The 20,988-nt window shown below is 40.8% G+C and overlaps 2 protein-coding genes and 8 non-coding genes across 13 annotated transcripts in view; 9 read left to right on the plus strand and 1 right to left on the minus strand.

The window, feature by feature from the left end:
• Positions 1-3: 3 nt before the first annotated feature.
• On the plus strand, positions 4-15,638 carry TAF1D (TATA-box binding protein associated factor, RNA polymerase I subunit D). 4 transcript variants are annotated; one of them, XM_086739641.1, is made up of 18 exons: positions 4-66; positions 440-506; positions 3,407-3,671; positions 3,753-4,236; positions 4,725-4,900; positions 6,396-6,453; positions 6,766-7,025; positions 8,316-8,383; positions 8,631-8,680; positions 9,011-9,170; positions 9,260-10,053; positions 10,401-10,448; positions 11,319-11,355; positions 11,905-11,976; positions 12,556-12,610; positions 13,542-13,622; positions 14,433-14,541; positions 15,260-15,638. In XM_086739641.1, the coding sequence occupies exons 3-7, from the start codon at positions 3,430-3,432 to the stop codon at positions 6,919-6,921; spliced, it is 1,116 nt and encodes a 371-aa protein (XP_086595767.1). In that variant the 5' UTR covers positions 4-66; positions 440-506; positions 3,407-3,429; the 3' UTR covers positions 6,922-7,025; positions 8,316-8,383; positions 8,631-8,680; positions 9,011-9,170; positions 9,260-10,053; positions 10,401-10,448; positions 11,319-11,355; positions 11,905-11,976; positions 12,556-12,610; positions 13,542-13,622; positions 14,433-14,541; positions 15,260-15,638. The 4 variants fall into 4 exon arrangements, with proteins under 4 accessions (XP_086595767.1, XP_086595769.1, XP_086595768.1 ...); XM_086739643.1 differs by having other exon boundaries at positions 9,911-10,053; XM_086739642.1 differs by lacking the exon at positions 9,011-9,170 and having other exon boundaries at positions 9,911-10,053.
• LOC147602390 (small nucleolar RNA SNORD5) lies at positions 8,428-8,499 on the plus strand. The gene has a single exon (XR_015257604.1). It is a non-coding gene; the product is annotated as a small nucleolar RNA SNORD5 (small nucleolar RNA).
• On the plus strand, positions 9,684-9,810 carry LOC147602391 (small nucleolar RNA SNORA40). The gene has a single exon (XR_015257605.1). It is a non-coding gene; the product is annotated as a small nucleolar RNA SNORA40 (small nucleolar RNA).
• Positions 10,142-10,280, plus strand: LOC147602392 (small nucleolar RNA SNORA8). Its single transcript, XR_015257598.1, has one exon. It is a non-coding gene; the product is annotated as a small nucleolar RNA SNORA8 (small nucleolar RNA).
• LOC147602393 (small nucleolar RNA SNORA1) lies at positions 10,677-10,808 on the plus strand. The gene has a single exon (XR_015257595.1). It is a non-coding gene; the product is annotated as a small nucleolar RNA SNORA1 (small nucleolar RNA).
• LOC147602394 (small nucleolar RNA Z40) lies at positions 11,529-11,601 on the plus strand. Its single transcript, XR_015257593.1, has one exon. It is a non-coding gene; the product is annotated as a small nucleolar RNA Z40 (small nucleolar RNA).
• LOC147602395 (small nucleolar RNA SNORA18) lies at positions 12,373-12,505 on the plus strand. Its single transcript, XR_015257596.1, has one exon. It is a non-coding gene; the product is annotated as a small nucleolar RNA SNORA18 (small nucleolar RNA).
• Positions 13,288-13,426, plus strand: LOC147602396 (small nucleolar RNA SNORA8). The gene has a single exon (XR_015257597.1). It is a non-coding gene; the product is annotated as a small nucleolar RNA SNORA8 (small nucleolar RNA).
• LOC147602397 (small nucleolar RNA SNORA25) lies at positions 14,582-14,711 on the plus strand. The gene has a single exon (XR_015257599.1). It is a non-coding gene; the product is annotated as a small nucleolar RNA SNORA25 (small nucleolar RNA).
• Positions 15,639-16,613: 975 nt separating the features above from the next.
• The window catches only part of CEP295 (centrosomal protein 295), a 45,448-nt gene continuing 41,073 nt past the window's right edge, over positions 16,614-20,988 (minus strand). Inside the window, exons 24-29 of the mRNA XM_086739645.1 lie at positions 20,575-20,748; positions 19,389-19,506; positions 18,386-18,589; positions 17,749-17,857; positions 17,120-17,219; positions 16,614-16,748 (exon numbers count right to left, since the gene is read on the minus strand). Coding sequence (XP_086595771.1) covers positions 16,701-16,748; positions 17,120-17,219; positions 17,749-17,857; positions 18,386-18,589; positions 19,389-19,506; positions 20,575-20,748 — 753 coding nt within the window. The 3' untranslated portion in view covers positions 16,614-16,700. The remainder of the gene's footprint in view (positions 16,749-17,119; positions 17,220-17,748; positions 17,858-18,385; positions 18,590-19,388; positions 19,507-20,574; positions 20,749-20,988) is intronic.

Consider the following 20,988-nt stretch of genomic DNA (forward strand, 5'->3'; position numbering starts at 1 on the left):
AGGGCGCCCTCAGCATCCGCTGCCATCCGCGGCGCTGGGGCGACAGGAGCCAGGCACCCGGGTGAGGTGGGAGAGTCGCGGCGGTGTCGAGTCATGCCCGCTCGCCGAGCGCCTCCGCCGGGGAGCCTGTCTGCGGGGAAGGGCCCGGGGCAGGCTGGCGGCCCGCCCCGGCTTGCTCCAGCGGGAGGTGTCCTCGGGAGCGGTGCCGGCGGGGCGTCCCCGAGCGCCGTAACGCGGGGGTGCTCACGTACAAAATGTCTGCCGCGGCCTCACGGCGCTGCTGGCAGCCAAGCTCGGCGAGTTTGGGGGGGCGGGGGGGGCGAGTGATGTGTCCAGCGCCTTTTCAGATGTTGTCGGAGCAATGAATGGCTCTTTTGGGAGGATAGAAGTTTGTGTGAATTAATCAGCCAGTTTAATCTTGTTGTTTTTTCTTCCCTAGGAGATCTGGCTGGCTGTTAGGACCAGAGCAGCGGCAGAGGCGGTGAATGATGCTGAGCTGCCAAACCGTGAGTACCAGCCTCAACCGGTGTAGTTAGCAGTGCCGTTATTGCATGTGTTGGTGCTTTGGTGCTAGGCTGTTCTGATACCAGACTGAAAAAGCAAATTGTTCACAGATGCTCTTCTCTGTAGAGGTAGTGCAGAGATAAGTTCAATAGTTACTGAGCTTAACTAGATAACAGATGGATTTGTTTTTTTTTTTAAATAAGTGGCTTCTTGCTCAAGGGCTGAGCAAGGAAGATAGTGGTTTTGAACCCGTTTGGGCCAGTGGATATTTGGCAACAGGCTTGTGCCTGGGATTGCCCAGCATCTTAAATACAGGCTGGGCGGAGAATGGATTGAGAGCACCCCTGAGGAGAAGGACTTCAGAGTGCTGGTGGACGAGAAGCTCAACATGGGCTGGCAATGCATGCTTGCAGCCCAGAAAGCCAACTACATCCTGGGCTGCATAAGCGTAGCCAGCAGGTCGAAGGAGGTGATTCTACCCCTCTGCTCTGCTCTGGTGAGACCCCACCTGCAGTACTGCGTCCAGCTCTGGCGTCCCCAGCATAAGAAGGACATGGACCAGTTGGAGCAAGTCCAGAGGAGGCTCACAGTTGATGAGAGGGCTGGAGCACCTCTCCTATGAGGACAGGCTGAGAGAGTTGGGGCTGTTCAGCCTGGACAAGAGGAGGCTCCAGGGAGACCTTATAACAGTCTTCCAGTACCTAAAGGGGGCCTACAGAAGAGACAGGGAGAAACTCTTTAGCAACTCTGTTGTGATAGGATAAGGGGTGGTGGTTTCAAAATAGAGCGAGGTAGGTTCAGATTAGATATTGGGAAAATTTTTTTTGCAGTGAGAGTTGTAGAACATTGGCACAGGTTGCCCAGAGAGGTGGTGGAGGCCCCATCCCTGGAAACATTCAAGGCCAGGTTGGATGAGACTCTGAGCAACCTGATCTAGTGGAAGATATCCCTGCTGCTTGCAGGGGATTGGACTGGATGGCCTTTGAAGGCCCTTTCCAACCCAAACCATTCTATGATTCTGTCTATATTGAGCACGCGCCAGCAAAGAGTTCAGCTAAAGACGACCAACTTTTGGGGGCCTGCGACCACTAGAGACCCCAGAGGACCTCTGATCCATTTTACTACGCACGCACAAAGGACATTTAAATATGCTAAATAGTTCCAGGAAATGTGATTAATATACTAATGATATCTTGGAAAACTAATGAATATGTATGTATAACCTCTATACGTATTCTTTGTTTTTGGACAAAGGCACACACGTTTGGGCGGAGCTATCCCCATGTGTCCCCAGTGCTGCAATAAAGAATGCCTACTTTCTAAAACTCGGAATTGAGTCTCAGGGAGTTTCTTTAGGCTGGTGTTATGGTATCAGTTCTGTTTCTGGACGTTGTGTTTGTCAGATCTTGGGTGAACTGATGTTGGCTGTGTGCCTGCAGTTTGTTCAGGGTATAGGTGCAGATTGCTGTCAAAAATCACCTTCCTCACAGTGAAGGGCAGATTAAACTCCTGTGCTGCTGTTTTAAGTGCATTAGGATGAGTTTAAGGTATAGTGTACTTCTGAGCCTGTATTTAATGCATATTTGGGATGAAATAGTTTCATTTTGAAAAATGCAACGGGGTGGGTTCTGCCCTGAAACAGTTAGATCATGCAAAAAGTCATCTAAATGTGGACTGCTTAAAAATCAGTCACTGATGTATGGCTGCAGCAGATTTGTGATACTTTTATCCTCTTTGTTCTGAAAAAAAACTTTAAGGTCACTGTAGCTGAGAGGTTAGAGAGGAAATGGAGTTTCAGATTGTGAGGAGTCATAGTTATTCGTGTTCTGTAGCCATTTGTTCTGACCTGCTGTTCTTAATTTTTTACTGCTAGTCTGTATATCTACTGTAATTTCAGACTTCTTCATTTGCTGTTGCATACCTTTGTCTTCCTATGCTATTGGGAAGTTTTCTTCCTGAGTCTGTGCAGTAATCTGTGGTCTGAAACATGAAATTGTTATCCAGGCAATAGCAGGTTATCTGAGGACATTAGATGAGTTCTGCTGTAGTGTCCTCACATGTTAAAATGCGTGTAACTACATTTGAAATACTAATGGGTATGAGGAGAGGTTTGTGAAACTGTAAAAAGCACGGTAAAATTGCAAAGATAGAGATCTACAAGACTAGTAAATGACTAAAGAGCAAGTAAAATAACTCGAGGCTATTACATAGGAAGGACAGGTTCCTCTGCTGCATCTTTCAGTCCCTGTTGTATAGACCTGAGAAGCTGAAGGGGTGGATTGAGTTGCCTTGCAGGTTCAACTGAAAATTAGCATTTTGTTAGTGGGACTAGTCTCCAGTGAACAAAGGGTTGATAGTTAGAGCAAGAGGCTTTTGGTATCATGTAGTTAGCAAAAGAGAAGAGGGCAGATAGCATTACTTCTCATGAAGTAATGACACTGGATTAGTTTAAAAGGTTGTAAACCACAGTGAAGGTAGGTATTTGTGTATGACTTAAAACTACAACATCCTTGCAAGTATAAAAAACTAATGGCTACGTGTATATGTGCTTAAATAAGGGCTAACGTATTCCTAGTAGGGAGAGGGTTGAAACAGTCATAACTCATATCAACAAGTTTCTGAACATCTGATGAAACTTTGAAGTTAACTTTGCTTTGAGCAGGAGTTGCGCTGAAAGAGCTGTAAAAATCCCTTCTGACCCTTGCACTATCGATATCTCGAGATAACTGGCTGCAACTTAGCTGTTACTCTGAAGGTTAATACATTTGCTCACGGTTTGTAGGAGAATCTATGTTAAAGTTTACTCACAGATTGTTCTTGTAAGTTTACCTTGTAAGGTGGAGTGGTGGAAGGCTTGTTACCTGATTAACATAGAATTTTCTTTAATTTCTTGAATTCTCAGTGATTTTTATGGCAAACTGAAACATGAGTGATACAGATGAACCTCAGGCTTGTAGCTCTGATTACCCTGATGGCCAAGAGCTGATATGCAGCCAACAGAAAGAACCATATAAGGAACGTGCATGTGAAACAAATACAAGAACGGAGTGTTCATGTTCAAGGCAGAAGAATGCTGCTCCTGAGGAGCCTTCAGATAAGCTTAACAGTATACATAAATCATCAGCTGCTTCAGTTGAGGTTCTACTGGACAGTAGTGATTCAGAAATGTGAGTTTTTGTCTCTAGTTTAGAATTTTTCATGTGAAGAATCTGTGTCATGTATCATAAAAGTATACATTCTTTTGAAAGTAAATATTTTCATTTTTTCTTCAATGATCTCTCTGCTGCTAGTGACAATGAGTACCATCCTAAGTGCTCCATCACACCTTCAAAGCAAAGAAGATCCGTGTCTTCACGGCAACAAGCTAAATCAATTGCGGGAATGCCTGACAGCGAAAGCTCTTCAGATTCTTCTCTATCCCCTCAAAGTCCAGTGAAATCATTGGGAACTTCCGGGAAGCAGAAGTCGAAACTCAATTTGAAAGCAATTTTTGCCTACCACTTCAGGGGAAAGAAGTTTAAGGCTGCTGCACACAGAAGATATAGCGGTGGCTCAGGCAAGAAGAAGATGAAGAAGCATGAGAGCACACAAATGCCTAAGAGGAGGCCACCACCGACAGCCTCACCTCGAGAGCGAAAGAGAAGGCTTCTAGACAGAGGTTTTCAATTCCCTTTTGTTGAAAAACATTATGGGAAGAAGGATATTCCCTTAAAGATGGTTCTTGGCTATGAGGTGAGTCCTCTATTTTCTGGGATAAATGCTTTCTTTTTATATTTATTTATTCTGAAAACAGTGAGTTCAAATTGCATATGTTGTGCTTCTATCTGATGTAAAACAGTAAGAACAGTGAAACAGTTTTACTTCTGTTAAATAGGACACTTGATGTTGTCTCTTTAATACCTTTATGATAGACACAGCTAAAATACAGGTGTCAATATAATAATACAGTTCAGTTCATGAGGAAGACATTTTTTACACTGAGGATGGTGGGACACTGGCACAGGTTGCCCAGAGAAGTGGTTGATGCCCCATCCCTGGAAATGTTCAAGGCCAGGTTGGACGGGGCTCTGAGCAACCTGATCTTGTTGGAGATGTCTCGGCTCCTTGCAGGAGGATTGGACTAGATGGCCTTTAAAGGTCCCTTCCAACCCAAACCATTCTATGATACAAATGTTTTATTGTGCTGTTTTTAAGATCTCACCTGATGCATTTTTGTTTAGCAAGCAGCTGCGAAGGGATATTTCCAGTACATTGAGGTGCTTAAATATGAAGAACATCTTAAAAAAGCTTTAAAAGATCTTCAGGCTAGTGAAGATTTAGAAAAAGAATGTCTGGTGGTACGGAAACATAAATATTTAGATGATGAAGGCCCCATTTCCCCTATTCAGGAGACAAAGTAAGTTCCTCTTTATATTTTCAGGTGGTATAAAACTTGCTGTTTAATTTTTAACTAAAATGTAAGTTTGTGCCTCCAGCCTGTTTGCTGTCGTGGGGAGGGCATCACCACTATTTTAGTTGCAAATCCAAAACAGCACTATGCAGGCTGCTGTGAGGAAAGCTAACTCTGTCCCAGGGAGACCTGTACGATCTGCTGCTGTTACAGTTGAGGAATTCAGGAGGTAGTACAGTTGCTTGTAGTAGCATGTGATTTTGTGGCAGTTGAAGGTGTGTCAGGTTCAGTTCCTATGCTGTGCTTTTAGCCGATTATCAGCATTGCATAATCTGAATATGAGTGTCTGCTTATGAAAGCATTGTTTATTTTGGGAACAAAACATTGAGCCTGTGCTTGTAAATGTGACTTGGAACTTACTGTAGAATGAGATGTTTTTAATCTAAAGACTGATCATTGTTTCAAGTCGTGATCTGTACTGTCTCATTAAAATGACGTGGTAGAAATGTTTAAAGAAAGTATTTATTGAAATTTCTTCCTCTATAGTTACCCCACATAAAGATGTGGAGTGTTTTATGGCAAAGACTAAAGGATAGTTTTAAATTTTTTTCACTTTTTTTAAGCATTGAGTATTTCTTTATGGTCACTTAGCTTAAATGCAATAAAGGGGTCAGTAAATAAGCAAGATAATTAATGTTGTAAATATACTCAGCCCCTTAAAAGTAGAAAGCCTAAAAGACAGCGTAAAGGTACAAAGCTGTCTTTCAGTTATTGTTCACTTAAGTGATCACTCACAATGCTAACTTATGCAAGTTGAAGTATTAGGGTGAGCCTATAAAATGAGTAACAGTCATTAGCTTGTTCTTTTAAAAAAGAACCAAAGAAACAAAATTCTGTAAATAAATGGAAGCCAGCTCATCCAGACACTCAATTCTTTATATAAAATAAGTACTAGAAGACTTTTGAGGTTTTGGAACCAGTCCTTCTGGTGCCACTTGTTGAAACTGTAGTACTAAAATGGCTTAATCTCTTTCTGGTAGTTCTTTCTGTCTTGAGAGAAAAACCTGTGTATGACAGTGGAATTTCATGGCAGTATGGAGATAATATTTCTCAATTGTATTATCAGTACTCTTGTTAGCTGAGGCCTGTCCTCTTACTTTCTTTGTTGTATTGTGTTTGTTTTCTAACTTGCTGACTTTCTAGCTTGTTTGGCAGTGTAATCCTAAATATTTCAATACTGCTATTGATGTCTACTTCTAAATCTTTATTCTCCCACTAAACATTGCTTCCATCCTGACAGTGTTGCTAGTTGGGATGTAATTCTGTGATCAGAAACTGTAATTTGAGAACAGCCTTGTGTAGAAGTAGTATTATCTTACACCTACAGGCTGTAGCACTTCCATATGCATGAAGAGAAACCAGGGGTTGTGGTAGGAAAATAGTTTATGCATTTTAAGCTGCTATAAACGTACAGAGCTGGATTTGCGTTTTTATATTTCAGTGATGATGATGACAGCTTGAATTCTGATAATCAAGACGACCTTGATGCCAGAGTAGTGGTGAGTAAATATTCCTTAACTTCAGAAATTCTCTAACCTTCTCTCTCTTCTGAGGTTAAAGAATTAGTAGATAATGTTTTGAGTACTTAATTATTGAGCTTAGATCCAGACTTGATGGTATGATGCCTATGAATCCTGATCTGTAATGTAGAAGGAAGTTGTTTGAGAATCCATGCTTTCCTCTTTGGAAATAATGCTGGAATGCATAGGAATTCTGGAGTTCTCTCTTAGAGTCTGCAGAGTTACTACCAAAACCTTAACTTTTTACGGTATTTCAAAATTAGACTTGTGAACTGTCTTCTGTTTTCTTAGGAGAACAGCTCTTTCATTATAAGCAGCAAAATTCCCAGTAAGAAAAAATCAAAGCCAGAAAAAAAACATGTGAAATCAACTGAAGTGATTGAAATAGAGGAGGAAGATGACTGTACTGCTGAGAACTCCGGGATTCTGCAAGATTCACCTCAGTGAACAGAAAACTAACAAATGGTGGCAGTGGTTGCTCTTCAGATATTTCATGGCCTGAAGTCAATGTCCAGCTGTCAACCAAGCAACCTAGTCATGTTTGGCTTAGGGTGAGTGTATTTGGCTTGTGTCCGAGGCTATCGGAAAACAAATATAATGTGTCTTTTTGCTAAGTTTATAAGTGTCTTCTGTGCTGTCCTCTATCAACTGTATAATAGCCTTGATGCAGTGGCTGATAATCCTGCTGAAATGCTAGCTTCTGCAGCTTGACTTCTGTTAACCAGTGGATCATAGGATTTATGTAATTAAAAATAGGAAAATAAGTTCCAAATATTGTAACATAGCAGCAGCACAGTGTAGAAAAGTGTATGCATTTGCATACTTGTATATATATACTCACATTACAAAGGGCAATTTAGACCTCTTTCTCTGACTTTTTTGTGACTGGTACTTGAAGGATTATTTTTCTGTATCTTAAGGAAATGCAGGTTATGTTTTTGAGAGCTGAGTAAGGGTGAAGACAGAATTTAAGCTTAATGCAAGTGTTTGTGCCAACATTAAAAATGCAAAAGTGGTTAGTCAGCTTGGACAAAAGTCTGTTGCAAAATATGGTTAATACATTCAAATGATGATAAAATCAATTTGTATTATTGAGATTGTCTATTCCATGCAGAATAACTTTTCAGTAAACTAATTCTCTGCTCCTGAATCTTAATACAATAATCTGAAGTTATACATTATCGCAAAAATAACTGTAGCAGCATAGCAAGTCTTAGATTAAAGGATTCTTTTCCCCCTCTTGCCTCTCTGTCCAGGATGGGATCTGATGTGAACATGACTAAGCTGAAAGGGAAAGCTCTTTATGATGGCAGTACTTCACAAGCATTGTCCCAGTTGCAAATACCTTTCTCAGAGGTGTTGGAAACACGACTAGTGAATGTTTAGAAATGGTTTGAGTGTGGCTAACTCTTAGATGACAAGGCTGGTAGAAATTTGTTTGAAAAGTTTACCTGTGAATCGATAGATGTAAATAACCAAAGGGTGATCTGTCTCACTCAAATACTTGAGTAACCAAATCTGTCAGCAACAAACTAACAGCTCTTCAGATAAAAGTAGCCTGTGCTGAACAGGGATGTTGTCAGAAAAAGACCTAAGATCTGCTGGCTTAATTTCCTTCAAAATGTAATTGATGATCTGAGACTAAACATAGGTGCTGTACACATAATGAGAGCAGGTCAAGTTGCATTCCTTATATGCTTGAATTAATCTTTGTAAAGGAAGTTTGGGGTTTCTCAGCTGCAGCTTGGTAGCTCTAGGGAGTAGGACTGCAAAAATTACTCTTCATTAGTTGCAGATTACAATACTGGTCCAAAATTCATGGCTAAATGTGACTCTTCTAGGCACCTACCTGAGAAGTACTCTAGCTTGAAAGACTCCTCCTGGATCTAGAAGTGGGACTTCTTCCTTGGTAAGGCATAGCGAGGTGGTGCGTGGAGTCTTGCTCATTCTGCAGTTCGTGTGATGAATCTTTCTGTTCAACTGCTGAGTGACTCAGAAATGAACTAAATTTCAATTCTGATTAGAACTGGGTAAATAAACATGAAATTCAAGCTTATTACAACTGTTAAACGGAGTGCTGCAACTTAGCTTTTGTCTTCAGGAACCTTCAGTTATTTAACCATATCTGATAGCTCTTACTACTTTTTTTCTTGTAGTTTGTTACTTTTGGAAGATGAAATACTGCTCAATTTTCTTGATGTGCAAGGTAAGCTGTTATTTGGTTCACAGTTCCTATTTTCTTCAGGTAGCTTTTTTTTTGCTGTGCTTCACAAAATGTTTTGGAAAAACAGTATTCCATGATTTGAGTATGAATGCGTTAGTGTTTCATAACTGTGCAGCTTCTGTGTGAAGCTTCCAAGGTATTGAGTTCTGTGCAACATCTCTTTTGTCAATCAGTCTGACCAAAATGAAGAGCTTGTAGCCTCTGCTTGAATGAAAAGTAAAACTTAAGAGTTCTTGAATACTTATAAGTGCAGTTTTTGTTAGAAGTTGTATATAAAAATGCTTTGGTTTCACTTGATGCTGAACGCTGCAGGGAAACTTAATCTGTCTGATCTGGTTTGGACACTACCTGGGATCTTCTCTGCTGAAGATGCTGGAGAACTACTGCACACTTGGTCTCCTGGTGGTGCCCCACCCACACTTTCTGTACTGGGGTGTGTCGTAGAGCTGAAGCTTCTGATCGTTTCCCTGTGGTAAAATTTCCATGCAAGAACAGTGGAGATAGTAGAAAGAAGCTGGTTTCTTGCATGTATCGCTAAAGCTGTGAAACTTCTTACTGTAGGGTGTTACCAAGTTTGTGTGGCTTCAGGAGAGTCTAGGAAGTAGCATGGAAGAAAACGCTGTGTAAGATTACTGGAGAGGAAAACATCCTTAACATGGGAAGCCCTGAGCTGAAGCTAGGCAAGTAATGAAACCTTACAAGAATGTACTTAGTAAGAGGACAGGAGTAGGGCATGTAGTAAGGATGCTGGACTAGATAACATACCAGTTTGACACAGTATAAATTGTTCTTGTGACAGCATGTCTGGTATTGAACTTTCTTGCCACAGTTACCTTAGTCCAAAGTACACCTGTCTCTAAAAATAGAAGAGACAGTTGTGGAAGGTGACAGTTTAGTGGTAAGTATATAGTAAACTGAGAAATAGCTTCAAATGCTGTTTTAAAAATAGTGGAGAAATGAAAGCTGATGCATTCAGATCTCTTACAGCACGTGTTCAGTTTTTGTCTGTTGCTGTAGACAAAAACCTGGAACCTAGTGCTTAGAAAAAACCCTTCTTTTGCAACCCACAGCTGATGAACGTATTAGCTGTGTTACTTATATGAAGGGATAATATTCAGACAGCAGTTCTTTCAAATACTGATGAATTCAGGGCATGAGTTTCATGTTCCAGATTTGCAGAAGTGTAGTTCAGTTCTATCTATTTATTTCCAGACTTTGCAGATGCATGCACCATCTCTGCAGCACTGGGCAGTTGTAACTTCTTTGGACTACTTGAATTCTAATGGCTGTTTGCTGGCCTTCTGATGTACAAATTCATTACTTCGGTGGACTTTTGTGGAACACATTAGTGAAAGGTAAGCTTTGTGTTTCTGCGTTTCAGCATGAGAGCAGTGATTTCTTTACTTCCTGTGGAAATAGTACTACTTTAACCAGACTCACTTGTGCACTGTATGGTATCTGCACCCAGCAGTATCTTCCTGACAGGGTGTTCAAAAAGCAGTGCTACAGTATTTCAGCAGCTGGCATTGTTGGTTTTCATGCACATGTGCTGGTTAAACTTGGTATTTCTGTTGAAACAAGTAGATAGAAAGTTTCTTATTGGGAAGCTTGTCAAATACAACACTGAAGAACTGTTGAATTGTTTGTGATAAAAGTATATTTAAATCAATGACCTTGTTCCCAAATACTTCTCTTCTTACAGGGACATTTCTGTGATGTCTGGAACACATTGGAAAGTTTCCACCTAAGGGTAAGTATTGAGGAAATAGTTGTTTTTTCCTAGGTGGAGGTAGTTGTATGAGGATTGTAAAAGTTCAAGTCTTTAGCTTTTTGGTTGCCTTTTACATAGAAGCAGGATTTTATTTTGAAACACAAATCAGTACCTGATGGCAGCTAGTGACCTCTTTCTTTTAGAGTTAACTGGCTAGGCTTCAGAAACAGAAGCTATTCTGCAGGCATTGTGGAGAGTTAATTGTTATGCCTCGTTATTCTGCAAATAGACACAACTCGCTGTGTGTCTGAATTGAAAAACGTGGCTAGAAGAGTAACAGGTTGTGCTTTCCTCACTGTAAAGTTGATTGCAGTGGTGACAATGAGGCCTGTAACAGGTTTACTTAGTGGGACAATTATGCAAACATAGTTCAAAATGCAGCTACTGTAAAATCCCCAGGATTAGCTTGTTTTGGTGTTTTTGAATTGTGCATCCTGCCTACTAAAGGAAGTAGAACTAGCGGGTAGAGGAATACACGCAATGCTGCATTCTTGTAGATGGTTTATTAGAGCATATTTGCAAGCTTTCTTAAAATGGTATATCATATGTGTTTTCTTTACATCACAGTACCAGCTGACTGTTGGGTAACACCCTTCGTTGTATCTTCTGTGACATGGTCCTCCTGTTCCTTAAATTGCAGATAGATTTTGTTGTAGATGTGTGAGAGACTGGGCCATGGCTCTGATCTCAAAATACATGATTTGTTCTGGCATTAGCATTTGGACAGTGTAACTGGACTATACTCTGCCTGCTTCATATTCAGTAGAAAAGTGCCGAAGTGTTAATAAATTACTAAATGCTGAAGCAACTTAGAACTATTACTGAGACACAATAATTTACTCTTTTTAGGATGTCCACGGGATAGTGTGTCTGAACTCGCATGTTGGTAAGTCAGTGTGACAGATTGTTTTCCAACCCTTGCCTGTTGCAAGTTAGCGGCATCTCTTTACCTTGGTGAGCTTGCTGTTACATTGCTGTTTTTTCTTGCTGAGAAGATGTAATGTTGCTTTAGAAAATGTAAGAGCTTATCTTCCCCTAAACTTGAGAATGCTGTGAGAAAATTGTTGTGATGATTGGCAAAATGTTCAACTGCTCTGAAAAGAGTGAGTGAGAATAGCCTTTCTGAACAAATCTACATGTGTGTCCTTCTCGTGTGACTCACTGTAGGCATCCATTCTGAGTATTGAACAAGCAGTGGTTTGTATCAGTGAGCAAAGTTTGTGACTCTGACTTTCCTGAAAAATAAACAGGAAATTAAGAGCTGTCAAATTAGGTAGGGTTAGTATTCAGACATTATAGTAGCTTTAAGTGTGATGCCAAATAGAGGCTATTGGGAATGTCTGTGGTTGTTAGAACCACTTAAGTGCTGCTTTAGGTTCTGCTAGTTTGTATGCACATACATGTCCGTTTGTAACCTGATCTGGCTTTTTTTCAGGTGCTACGTAATTAGAGAAGATGAGAAGAGATGCAGGATGGCACTTCACAGAAATCTGAAGCCCCTTCTAGGGTTAGTATGACATCTGAGGTTGTGTATATTCCTTAATGTTTGAAGGGCTCTGCTTTTCAGTGGCTGGAAGTTTATATAATACCAAGCTTACTGACTTGTGGAGGGTTTCAGGGACTTGTTTCAGCGTTACGTTACCGTATTTTAATGTGGGGTTCACTATAAGGGAGGAATTTCTTTTAACTTTGATTTGTCCAAAGAACACTCATACAAATTTCTCAGTTAAAAAGGAGGTGATCAGCTTGACTGCTTAAATTGGTAGTTTTACTTCTAAAAGTAATTTACACTTAGCAGGAAAGTTACAGAAAGGATTGTGTTAAAAAGACACTTAGTAGGATCTGTACGAGATACCTTTCCAGTCTGGTTGATTTTGATCTGTTGTGTTATAGTATCAGAAATGTTGAGGTCTATCCCGATAGGATCTCTTCTGTAGGTTCGTGTCGTTGGAAACGCCTCACAGAATAAACTTGTGGTTCCGCTTTACCCACTGAACTACCTGTTAGCTCTGTGGGATAAAAACTGCAAGACAAAACTTAGTGTAGCATCCTAGGAACCGCAATAATGCATTATGTTCTCCTTCAGGTACTGACTTACGCTTTTGATACAAATGAAAAAGTGGTTCAAGTGGAAAAGCTTGGTAAGCGTCAAAAGATGGTGTGTTGTGGGACCTGATGTATAACTAACTTGTTGAATGAAATGGGCTGAACTTACTCTTCAGGCTTTTGTGTAGGTACCTGATTTGTAACACAATATTGTGTGGTTTGAGTTTTCTGGATGGCTTAAAACAATCTGTTTCCCATGTGATCATGGAGTGATTCTTGTTTCGGTGGCTTATAGCTAAGAAGAGACAGCACTGTGGTGTCTGTCTGAACTTGAAGTAACTTCATAAACATGCTGCATTTTTGTCCTGTGTCAAGTAGATGCTTGATTGTTTCATACTGAGCAGCAGTATTTGGGTTATATCTTTGGGTTTTAAAGAGTTAATTTCTGAACAGCTCAGCCAGTTTACAGTGGTACAGTAATAACCACTAAAATTCCTGCCTTTTCTTCCTAGAATGCAAGGTTTAAAGTAAAACAAGCGAAATATTCTGGAAGTATAAATCCTTCACAGTAGGAATATATAAAACAGTAAAAGAACTCCGAAGCTGCTGTTTCTGTTCAGTGAGATTCATGGAGTCTGTTTTTCCTCTTAGTTGCATGGCAGCTTTTGTGCAATGAACAGTGCATCAGTGTAGTTTATCACTAGACACTGGTGCATACGGGAAGCTTGGATGTTAAAATGAGCAGTTACGGATGAAGAACTACTGCACCTCTTGCACTGTATGGTATCTGCACCCAGCAGCATTCTCCTGCTTGGATGTTCAAAAAACAGTGCCATAGGAGTTCAGCGTTTGGCATCGTTGGTTTTCATTCTGCTGTGTCTGTTAAACCTGGTATTTTTGCTGATACAGTCCTTGTCATCTTCAGGGATTTGAGTGTACTTGTTCCCTATGTTCATGTTCCAGTGTGAGAACTGGATAGTGGTCTGTGGAACTCAGCAAGTGCATTTGGTTTCTTCTTCTTAATAGGTGCTTTAGGATTCGGAACAAAGTGGACTTTGCTGTGTTAAAAGGATGAGCTGTGGAAGATGGTAACAACCTGTCTGACGGGTAAGCACTGAGTGACTAGTCAGGTCTGATGGTTTCATGCTACTTTACAGTTTGTGTGTTAACTTGGTGTCATTGAAACTTCAGTGAACTGTTCTAGAAAAGTGTAGAAAAGGTTGTCTGGCAGCAGAGATTGCTGGGCAGCAGTCACCCCAGACTTTGGCAGTACCTCAGCAGGTTGCTTATCTGTGAGTCGTTCTTGTGTGTGTATAAATACTTTAAATGGATGTCACAGTTGTGCAGCAATTTGTAGTACAAGTTTCTGAATTGGACTGCTGCTGGATGTGAGGAATTCATCTGTACTTGGAGCTTCTAACAGGTTTTAGGCTTGCTGGTATGCAGCTTGCCTTACATATTGGCAGTATTGACTGGTCCTTAAGAAAGGATGAGCAAGTTGAATATTGATTGAAGTCCCAGATTTAAGTTGGTGGTAACAGCAGTGAGAGGAGAGGAGCTGGTCATTACCAAGGCTGCTAGGATGTTGCTGTTTCTGGTGAGCTGTGGACATGACCATAAAGCAAGTCCATCAGACTCTTGCATTGCCACATGATGTGGCATTACGTCTGCTGGAATAAAGCTTTGGTGTAGGTCACAGATGCAGTGCTCCCTTCTGCTGTTGAGGTAAGAGCAAGCTCCTCCTGAGGGGGAGGGAGGTATGTGGCACCTCCAACACTTAAGCTCCAGAGGAACAAAAGTTCTAGTTAGAACCTTTGCAACTTGGACTGCAGAAGCTGCTGTTGAGAGGATGGCGGTTGTGCACCCAGAAGCAAAAAGGGGAGACAAAAGGCAATTGACATCAAACTTCTGTTTCAGCTCTTCACTTACACAAACCAAACCTGACTCTAACAGTGTCTGCTGCCATGTCAGTGCCTGTCAGAGGGCTGAGGAGCACCACCTGAATGCCACCAAAGTGAGCCTGAAGGTAAGAGAGCTCAGCAGAACTGCTGGTACTAATAAGATCAAGGTCACTTCAAAGAGGGTTTGCACGGCTGAAAAACCAGCAGCTCTTAACGCGGTGACCGCATATTGAAATCCTCTGCAGGATGCCGTGGACACTCAGTGTGTGCTATGGTCTATTTATGAGGAGATACACCTTGTGTAGTGGGGCCTCTTGGAGGGAAAAAGGATGTTTATCTGCTGCCCTCAGGTTTTTTTGAGATGCTGACGTGGGGACAAGGCTGCTCACTTACCGTCTGAAACCAGTTGACATTTGTTCTCCCATGTCACAGGCTGCAACAGGTTGTTGCAGTTGTGGCATGAAGAGTCTTGCAGTTGCTGCTTCCTTTTCCCTTGGCAATACATACATTCCTAGAGCTGCATGGAAGTCTTACAGGGGATAATCCTGGAACAACTAGGAAATGGAGAGGTGCATGGGCACTGTCAGTAGCTACAGGAAACAGAAATGATGATAGTTGAGGAGCTGGTGTTGAAAATGATGCTTTTGCTCCTTAACAGCTTAGTAAGGAGTGTACACACAGGTTCCCATGCTGCTGCTTTTATACCAGCACAATGTCCGGAAATTAAATTGCTTCAGAGTAGAGGAAGACATGTTACACTAAGTAAGATGAGTTCAAATAGAGTTCAAATGGCTTTTTTTTTGTGTGTGTAGAAGTGCTAATATAATGCTTTTTCTCTCTCAGGTCCTGGTGATGTAGCTGTGAGCCTGCTGCAAGGAAGAACTGCACAGCTCTTAAATACAGGAAGACCTTACCTAGAGTGTTTATTGCAGTAATTTAGAATTAACGATTCATTTAAACTTCCTGTACTGCTCTGTAAATTAAAATCATGCCTGTTGTTTGGAAACCAGTTTGGGAGCATTGCTCTTACCCTGTTTTACCCTCCTGTGGCAACGGGGCCTACTTGGGGTTGCAGAAGAGCTTACTGAGCTGACTGTATCAGGGCTTTAGTGGCTCTTTTCCCTCACTTCCCTGCCACTGAACTCAGCTGCCCAAAAGCTCTGGAGAGGTTATTTATTCTGAACATGTCATAGCATTTAAGTAAAACTATGTCAAAGCTACAGCCTGGGATTGCTTCCTCTTGCTATTCTAAGAAAACTAAGGGGGAAGGGGAATAAGTCATGGCTGATCACCTGTGGCTTGCTGGTAGCAAAATGTAGGCTTGGTCTCTTCCCTTCAGATCATAGTGTGAGAAATGAACAGAAAATGGAGAAGAGCCTGAGCAACCCTTGCAGAATCACTAGGGTGAAGATGGGATGCTATAACATACTGTACCTGCTATCTTTGCATTGCAAAGCTCTTAATACCATGGAGTAGCAAGCTACTTTTGTCTTACGCTCTTAGGCAGAGGTAACAAATTACTTTTAGCTACTGCAGAACATGCAACTGCACCATAGACTGAAAAAAGAAATAAGCTTTTTTTTCATGGGTTTAAATTGTAATTAATTGCTCATCCAAAATAAGCTTGCTAAGACTTTGCTGCATTTTAAACAGAACCAGATTTAATGAAACAGCCCTGCTAGTCTGTGTGCTGATAATCAAATCCAGCTTTAGCAACAATTAAGCTTTGAGTTTGTCCCAATGATGTAGAAGTACTTAGCTCTCATAGGGAGCTCAGGAAACTTGGATAGAAGAACTGCATTTGGACATAGTATAAGGTTTTTATTCTCTTCCTAACTTTAAATGCTTTTAAGCTGCAGCTCTGGACTTCTTAAGTTACATAGTGTGAATAACAAATTTTAGCTTTACAGAGGAAATGAATGTCTTCCATCCTGAGGATTCAAGTCTTAAAATAAAACTTTATTTGAAAGTGTTTTATACATGTATATTACAAGAGTTAGTACAGTCTCCCTTTAGACCACTAATGCACATGGAGAAAGGCTTTTCACACTGTCTACTCAATTTGATACAAATTATGTTTAAAGGAGCAGTCAGGGTGCTTCTGCACTGATCAGAGTAAAGCATTAGGGTTCTACACAGATAGCTTTAAGCTGTAGGAAAACGAAGTAAATTGTGGAGCCATTAGGAATCCTCTGCGTTAATTTAATGAAGTCTTCATTCCTCAGTGGTCTCTTTGATTGTACCAATACAGTCATGTTCCTTGTTGCTCCAACTCTTCTGCTAGTCATGGTGCTTTCCAAGTCTTCTTGGCTCGCAGTTTTTCCAGCATTTTCTGCAGATAAAACCAGCCATGAGATGACAGTAGTGCAGCTTAAGTGACTGTACAAGAAGCAGTGTAATAGGGTGGGCACAACCGAGGTACTACTCGTGTAGACTGAGCATCAGTAACAGACAGTGCAGGCTGGAGCATGGCACAATGAATTCAGCCCTACGATTCATTTTATATTATTAGCACGCACAAACATGGTGTTGACAAGGAAAATCAGGGATACACCAATAGCATCACTGAAAATTCAGATTGGTTTGCTGGTCTCTGTTTCGGTTGCACTCACACCACAGAACTGTGTCTCAGTTAGTCTGGTTAGAAGCTCAGTGAAATGACAAGAACCAACCAGGTCAGAAGACAGTGTAGCAGACTGTTACCTTTTGAAACTCTTTAGCCTTTTCTCTGTTTTTAGCGTAAGTTTCTTGCCTTGCTTTTTCTTCCTTTCTGATTTTTACTTCTCCAAGTTGATTATAAAGTCTGTCAAACAGCAGGAAAAAAAAACCTGTCAGGAAGGGAAGCGGCCAAGCAGGATTAAGTTAAGAAGCTTAAAAGTTTATGTTGTCACAATCACTAGGAATTAAAAAAAGCAATAACTCAGCTCCCCAGTAATCTAGAATCACTTTAGATTCCTCTTCAGCTGCCTGTATCTAACAAGCACCCTAATCAGGAGTTGAATTTGCATGTTACCATTAATAAGTGCCCAAGTACAATTTTAAACTTTGTTAAAAGTTCCATCTGATTTTGTGGCACAGCTGCCTCAGCACTATGAGCTGAGCAGGCTGCCAGTCATGCTTCTTACTGACAGCACTGCAAGCAAATGTCCCAGCAGGTACATGCATCAAACACAGCATGCTCCCTCCCCACACTGCAGCGTTAAGCAGCATTGCCCTAGGGTCCAACTGGAAGATCACAAACTGCTCTGACTGACTGTCAGCTTTCAGGAGACAGAGGTGAACTACTTCTCTTTTCTTAATCCAAACTTCTCCCACTTGTGTTCATGCAATACCTTGAAGTACGCTGGTACGTTTCAGTTTCTCCAGAGTTCCTGTCCTCTGGAGAAGACACCTTCACTTCTCCTACTTTCTTGAATTGATTGGCAACTGCACTTTTTTTGTCTTTAAAAAACAAAGAAAAAAAAAGCCAAACATCTTAAATCTCTAGTCCAGCTAACTCAAAAGCATGAGAGGTTTCAAAGATTTTAAAATGGCATTACAAAAAAAGAAACAGGCTGGCAGAATGGACACAATGGAGATGATGTCTTGTGTTAAAAAGAAATCTTCAGTCCCACTCATGAGGCTGCTGCCTGTACTTGGAGCCCAGCCACGCTTCTCAGCGGCCAACTTCCAGCTCCTCTAACAGACATTAGAGACGCATCAGTTCGCTTCATACGGTTGTTCTTTGATAACTTAGGACTACAAACGTGGGCAGACTGTGAAAATATGAAAAGGACCCATAAGGGCTTTCACATGGCTGAAGAGGATACCAGACAGTGGGAAAAAAGCTCCCCACATACCTGAGAAAACAAAGAATATCCCAGTCTGCAATAGTAAGGAAAGAAACAAAAAATGTGAAATTTATTCTTTGATATAAAACAGCAACTAAAAGGATACTTAATGCTATGTCTTGTCTCCAGATAAACCTACCAGAGATAAGGAAAGACAACTTTTGCCTGCTGAACTTCTCAGACTTCCTTCTTTGAAACTGTTTGGCTTTTGGCTTTTCATTTTCTCTCTCTTTATTTTTTATTTCTTCTACTCTTTTCAGAGATTTCTGGATGAAGTTCTTCTTTCTTTTTAAAAAAGACTCCTGCAGACTTCCTGGTGTAGCTGCAAACTCCAGCAGCATCACTGAAAGAAAAGAAAACGTCTGAACATTTCTCAGTTTCAGCAATGAGCACCATAATTTCTAATAAGTCATGCATTTCAATGCATTTCTCCTAAAATGCTGAGCTTGACAATTTATGTAAATCACATGAGGAGAATGACATTGTGAATGATGAGTAATCTTGCAAAACAAGCAGCAGTTCAGACCTATGGAATCTAATGTAAGCAGGTCTGCCAAGACAAACACTGTGATAAACACTGTACTCAAAGCATCTTGATGCCTCAAAATATATAAAAAACGTGAGAAGTCCCCAACGCAGTTAAGTTCCGTCAATTCTTATCTTTCATGTTACTGCTGTTCATCTTGGACAAGAAAAAAAATTTCAACATTTTATGAATGTTCCACGCTACTATCAGAAAACTAAAAAAAAAAAGCTCCGTACCTGAAGAATGTAATATTTGAGCACTAACAGGAAATGCAAAACAAGTGAAGGTGCATAAATTATGACAAAAAACCCACAAAACACCACAGGACTTTTCAAAATTTAATAATTACAACCCAATAAAACCAGTATATTGTAGATATTGTGAACTTTAATGAAGGACAGCCTGGCATAGGAAGAGACAGGTCAGTATTCCCTTGTCAGTAAGACACACGTTAAACCTGGGTCAGATGTATGGCAAACCAAGCCTGAACAGCAAGATGCATTGCTTAAGTAAAGGAAGCTCTATGTTTTCCAAAGGAGACGTGTATTTTATCAATTATTTTAATACTATAAAGACCTCTATCTCAACTTCAGTATACTGAAGTGACACGCAATACCTGCAGTCCGATGTGGTGGACGGTGACTGTCCTCGGGACTCTGGGCTATGGAGGAACTGTCAGGCCTTACGAACCCTGAACAATCCACATCTGCAGCTAGCGGTAAAAACTCTCTCTCCTGTTTCAAAAGGAATTAGTGATTGGAAATGCTTAAAATATACCACAAATTTGAGTGCAGTGTTGTACTGTTCCAGTAGCATAGCCTCAATGCTAATAAAAGACATATTCTTTTGCCTTTATAGCAGATGCAAGAAAAACATCAGAAATGGGTCTTGGTAGCAAGTATTAAAGAGCTACTTTCTAAAAACATTTTAAAACTAAAAAAAAATTCCACTAAAGACCTTTTGCCCACCAGATTTCAATTGCTTGTTCTTAATTCAGGGCTACATAACTTCATCTCAACTGATGTGTTTCTCTTTCCTCCTGTTCTCTCTAGATCTCCCCCCAGTGCTCTGTCTGCTGTCTCTCCTTCCCCCGTTCCCAGCTGGAAGGCAACGCTCACTCCGAAGCACAGCCTCCAGCTGCCAACCTGCACCTTACCACACTGCAGTCGCTTTATAAAGACCCATCCCTAGGCACTTATAGGATCTTCTCTAGACGCTGCCTGCAATTGAAACATGATTTCATCTAATCTGTCCACCTAAAAGACACACATTAGTTGGTTCTACCCAAACTATTCTCTCATTATAAATCAGTCCTTCTATAATTTATGGCCTTTGCTTTATACAAGCAAACAGCACACCACAGGCAAGTTAAGTGTGGCAGTGTGACGAGCCCATCACATTTACTCCATAAACCTCAAAACTGCTGTGCGGGTCTGGTGTAGCTCCATCCACCAGGCTGGAGATTTTTCCTTTTTTTTTCCTCCTTAGTTTGTAGCTTTTCTTTGTCCCACTCTCTCCCCTCATTCCAATCTTCAACAGAACAGGATACAATTTAGTCTTGCAGACACAGGCAAGATGATTCTGTTTCTCAGCAGCAGTCTTCTCAAACTGTTTACACTGATAGGACAAAGTAGTGATGTTATGGAATAGCCCCAATTTAAGTCCTGTTAGATCTGTCCAGGAAACGTAATATCAAACCAAGATGATCCACGCCATTACTAAGCTGAGATAACCCTAACTTTCTCTCGTCGGGGCCTCTGATTAAGTTAAAATCAGAATTCCATTAGACAATACAGACTCACCTCAGTAAAAACATTAAAATCAGACTGATCCACACATGCCGAGTTATTGATTTTATCCTTCTTAATTTTCTCTTGATTAGTATGTTCAGTGTCTGATTCTGCAATACTTATGTCATTTGAGCTTATGAGAGTGAGTTCAGGTTCTTCCATAATACCATGCCCTGACTCAGTCTCCTAGAAAATAAATTATACAAGACATTAGTGTAAAAAAGAAAAAAAATAAACAAATCACTATTTCCAGCAATAACAATAGCTATTATTTCTGTCAGAACGAGGAGGCTCAATTCAACATGTAGAAGAAAGAAAACCCACCCCCAAACAATAAACAAAATACAGAAAGAGCGCTTTGCCTGAGGTACTGATGTACACAAAACCTGGAACCTAAGTCCAATACAAAATATTTTATCTACCAGT

This window comes from Chlamydotis macqueenii, chromosome 1 (assembly GCF_036417535.1).
Source record: "Chlamydotis macqueenii isolate bChlMac1 chromosome 1, bChlMac1.mat, whole genome shotgun sequence".
NCBI classification, from domain to species: domain Eukaryota; kingdom Metazoa; phylum Chordata; class Aves; order Otidiformes; family Otididae; genus Chlamydotis; species Chlamydotis macqueenii.

Bases quoted from the DNA above. Each gene is read 5' to 3' on its own strand.
- TAF1D (XM_086739641.1), top strand. From the start codon at position 3,430: ATGAGTGATACAGATGAACCTCAGGCTTGTAGCTCTGATTACCCTGAT. The intron at 4,237-4,724 runs GTGAGTCCTCTA...ATTTTTGTTTAG, and splicing joins AGATGGTTCTTGGCTATGAG to CAAGCAGCTGCGAAGGGATA. The intron at 6,454-6,765 runs GTGAGTAAATAT...CTGTTTTCTTAG, and splicing joins ACCTTGATGCCAGAGTAGTG to GAGAACAGCTCTTTCATTAT.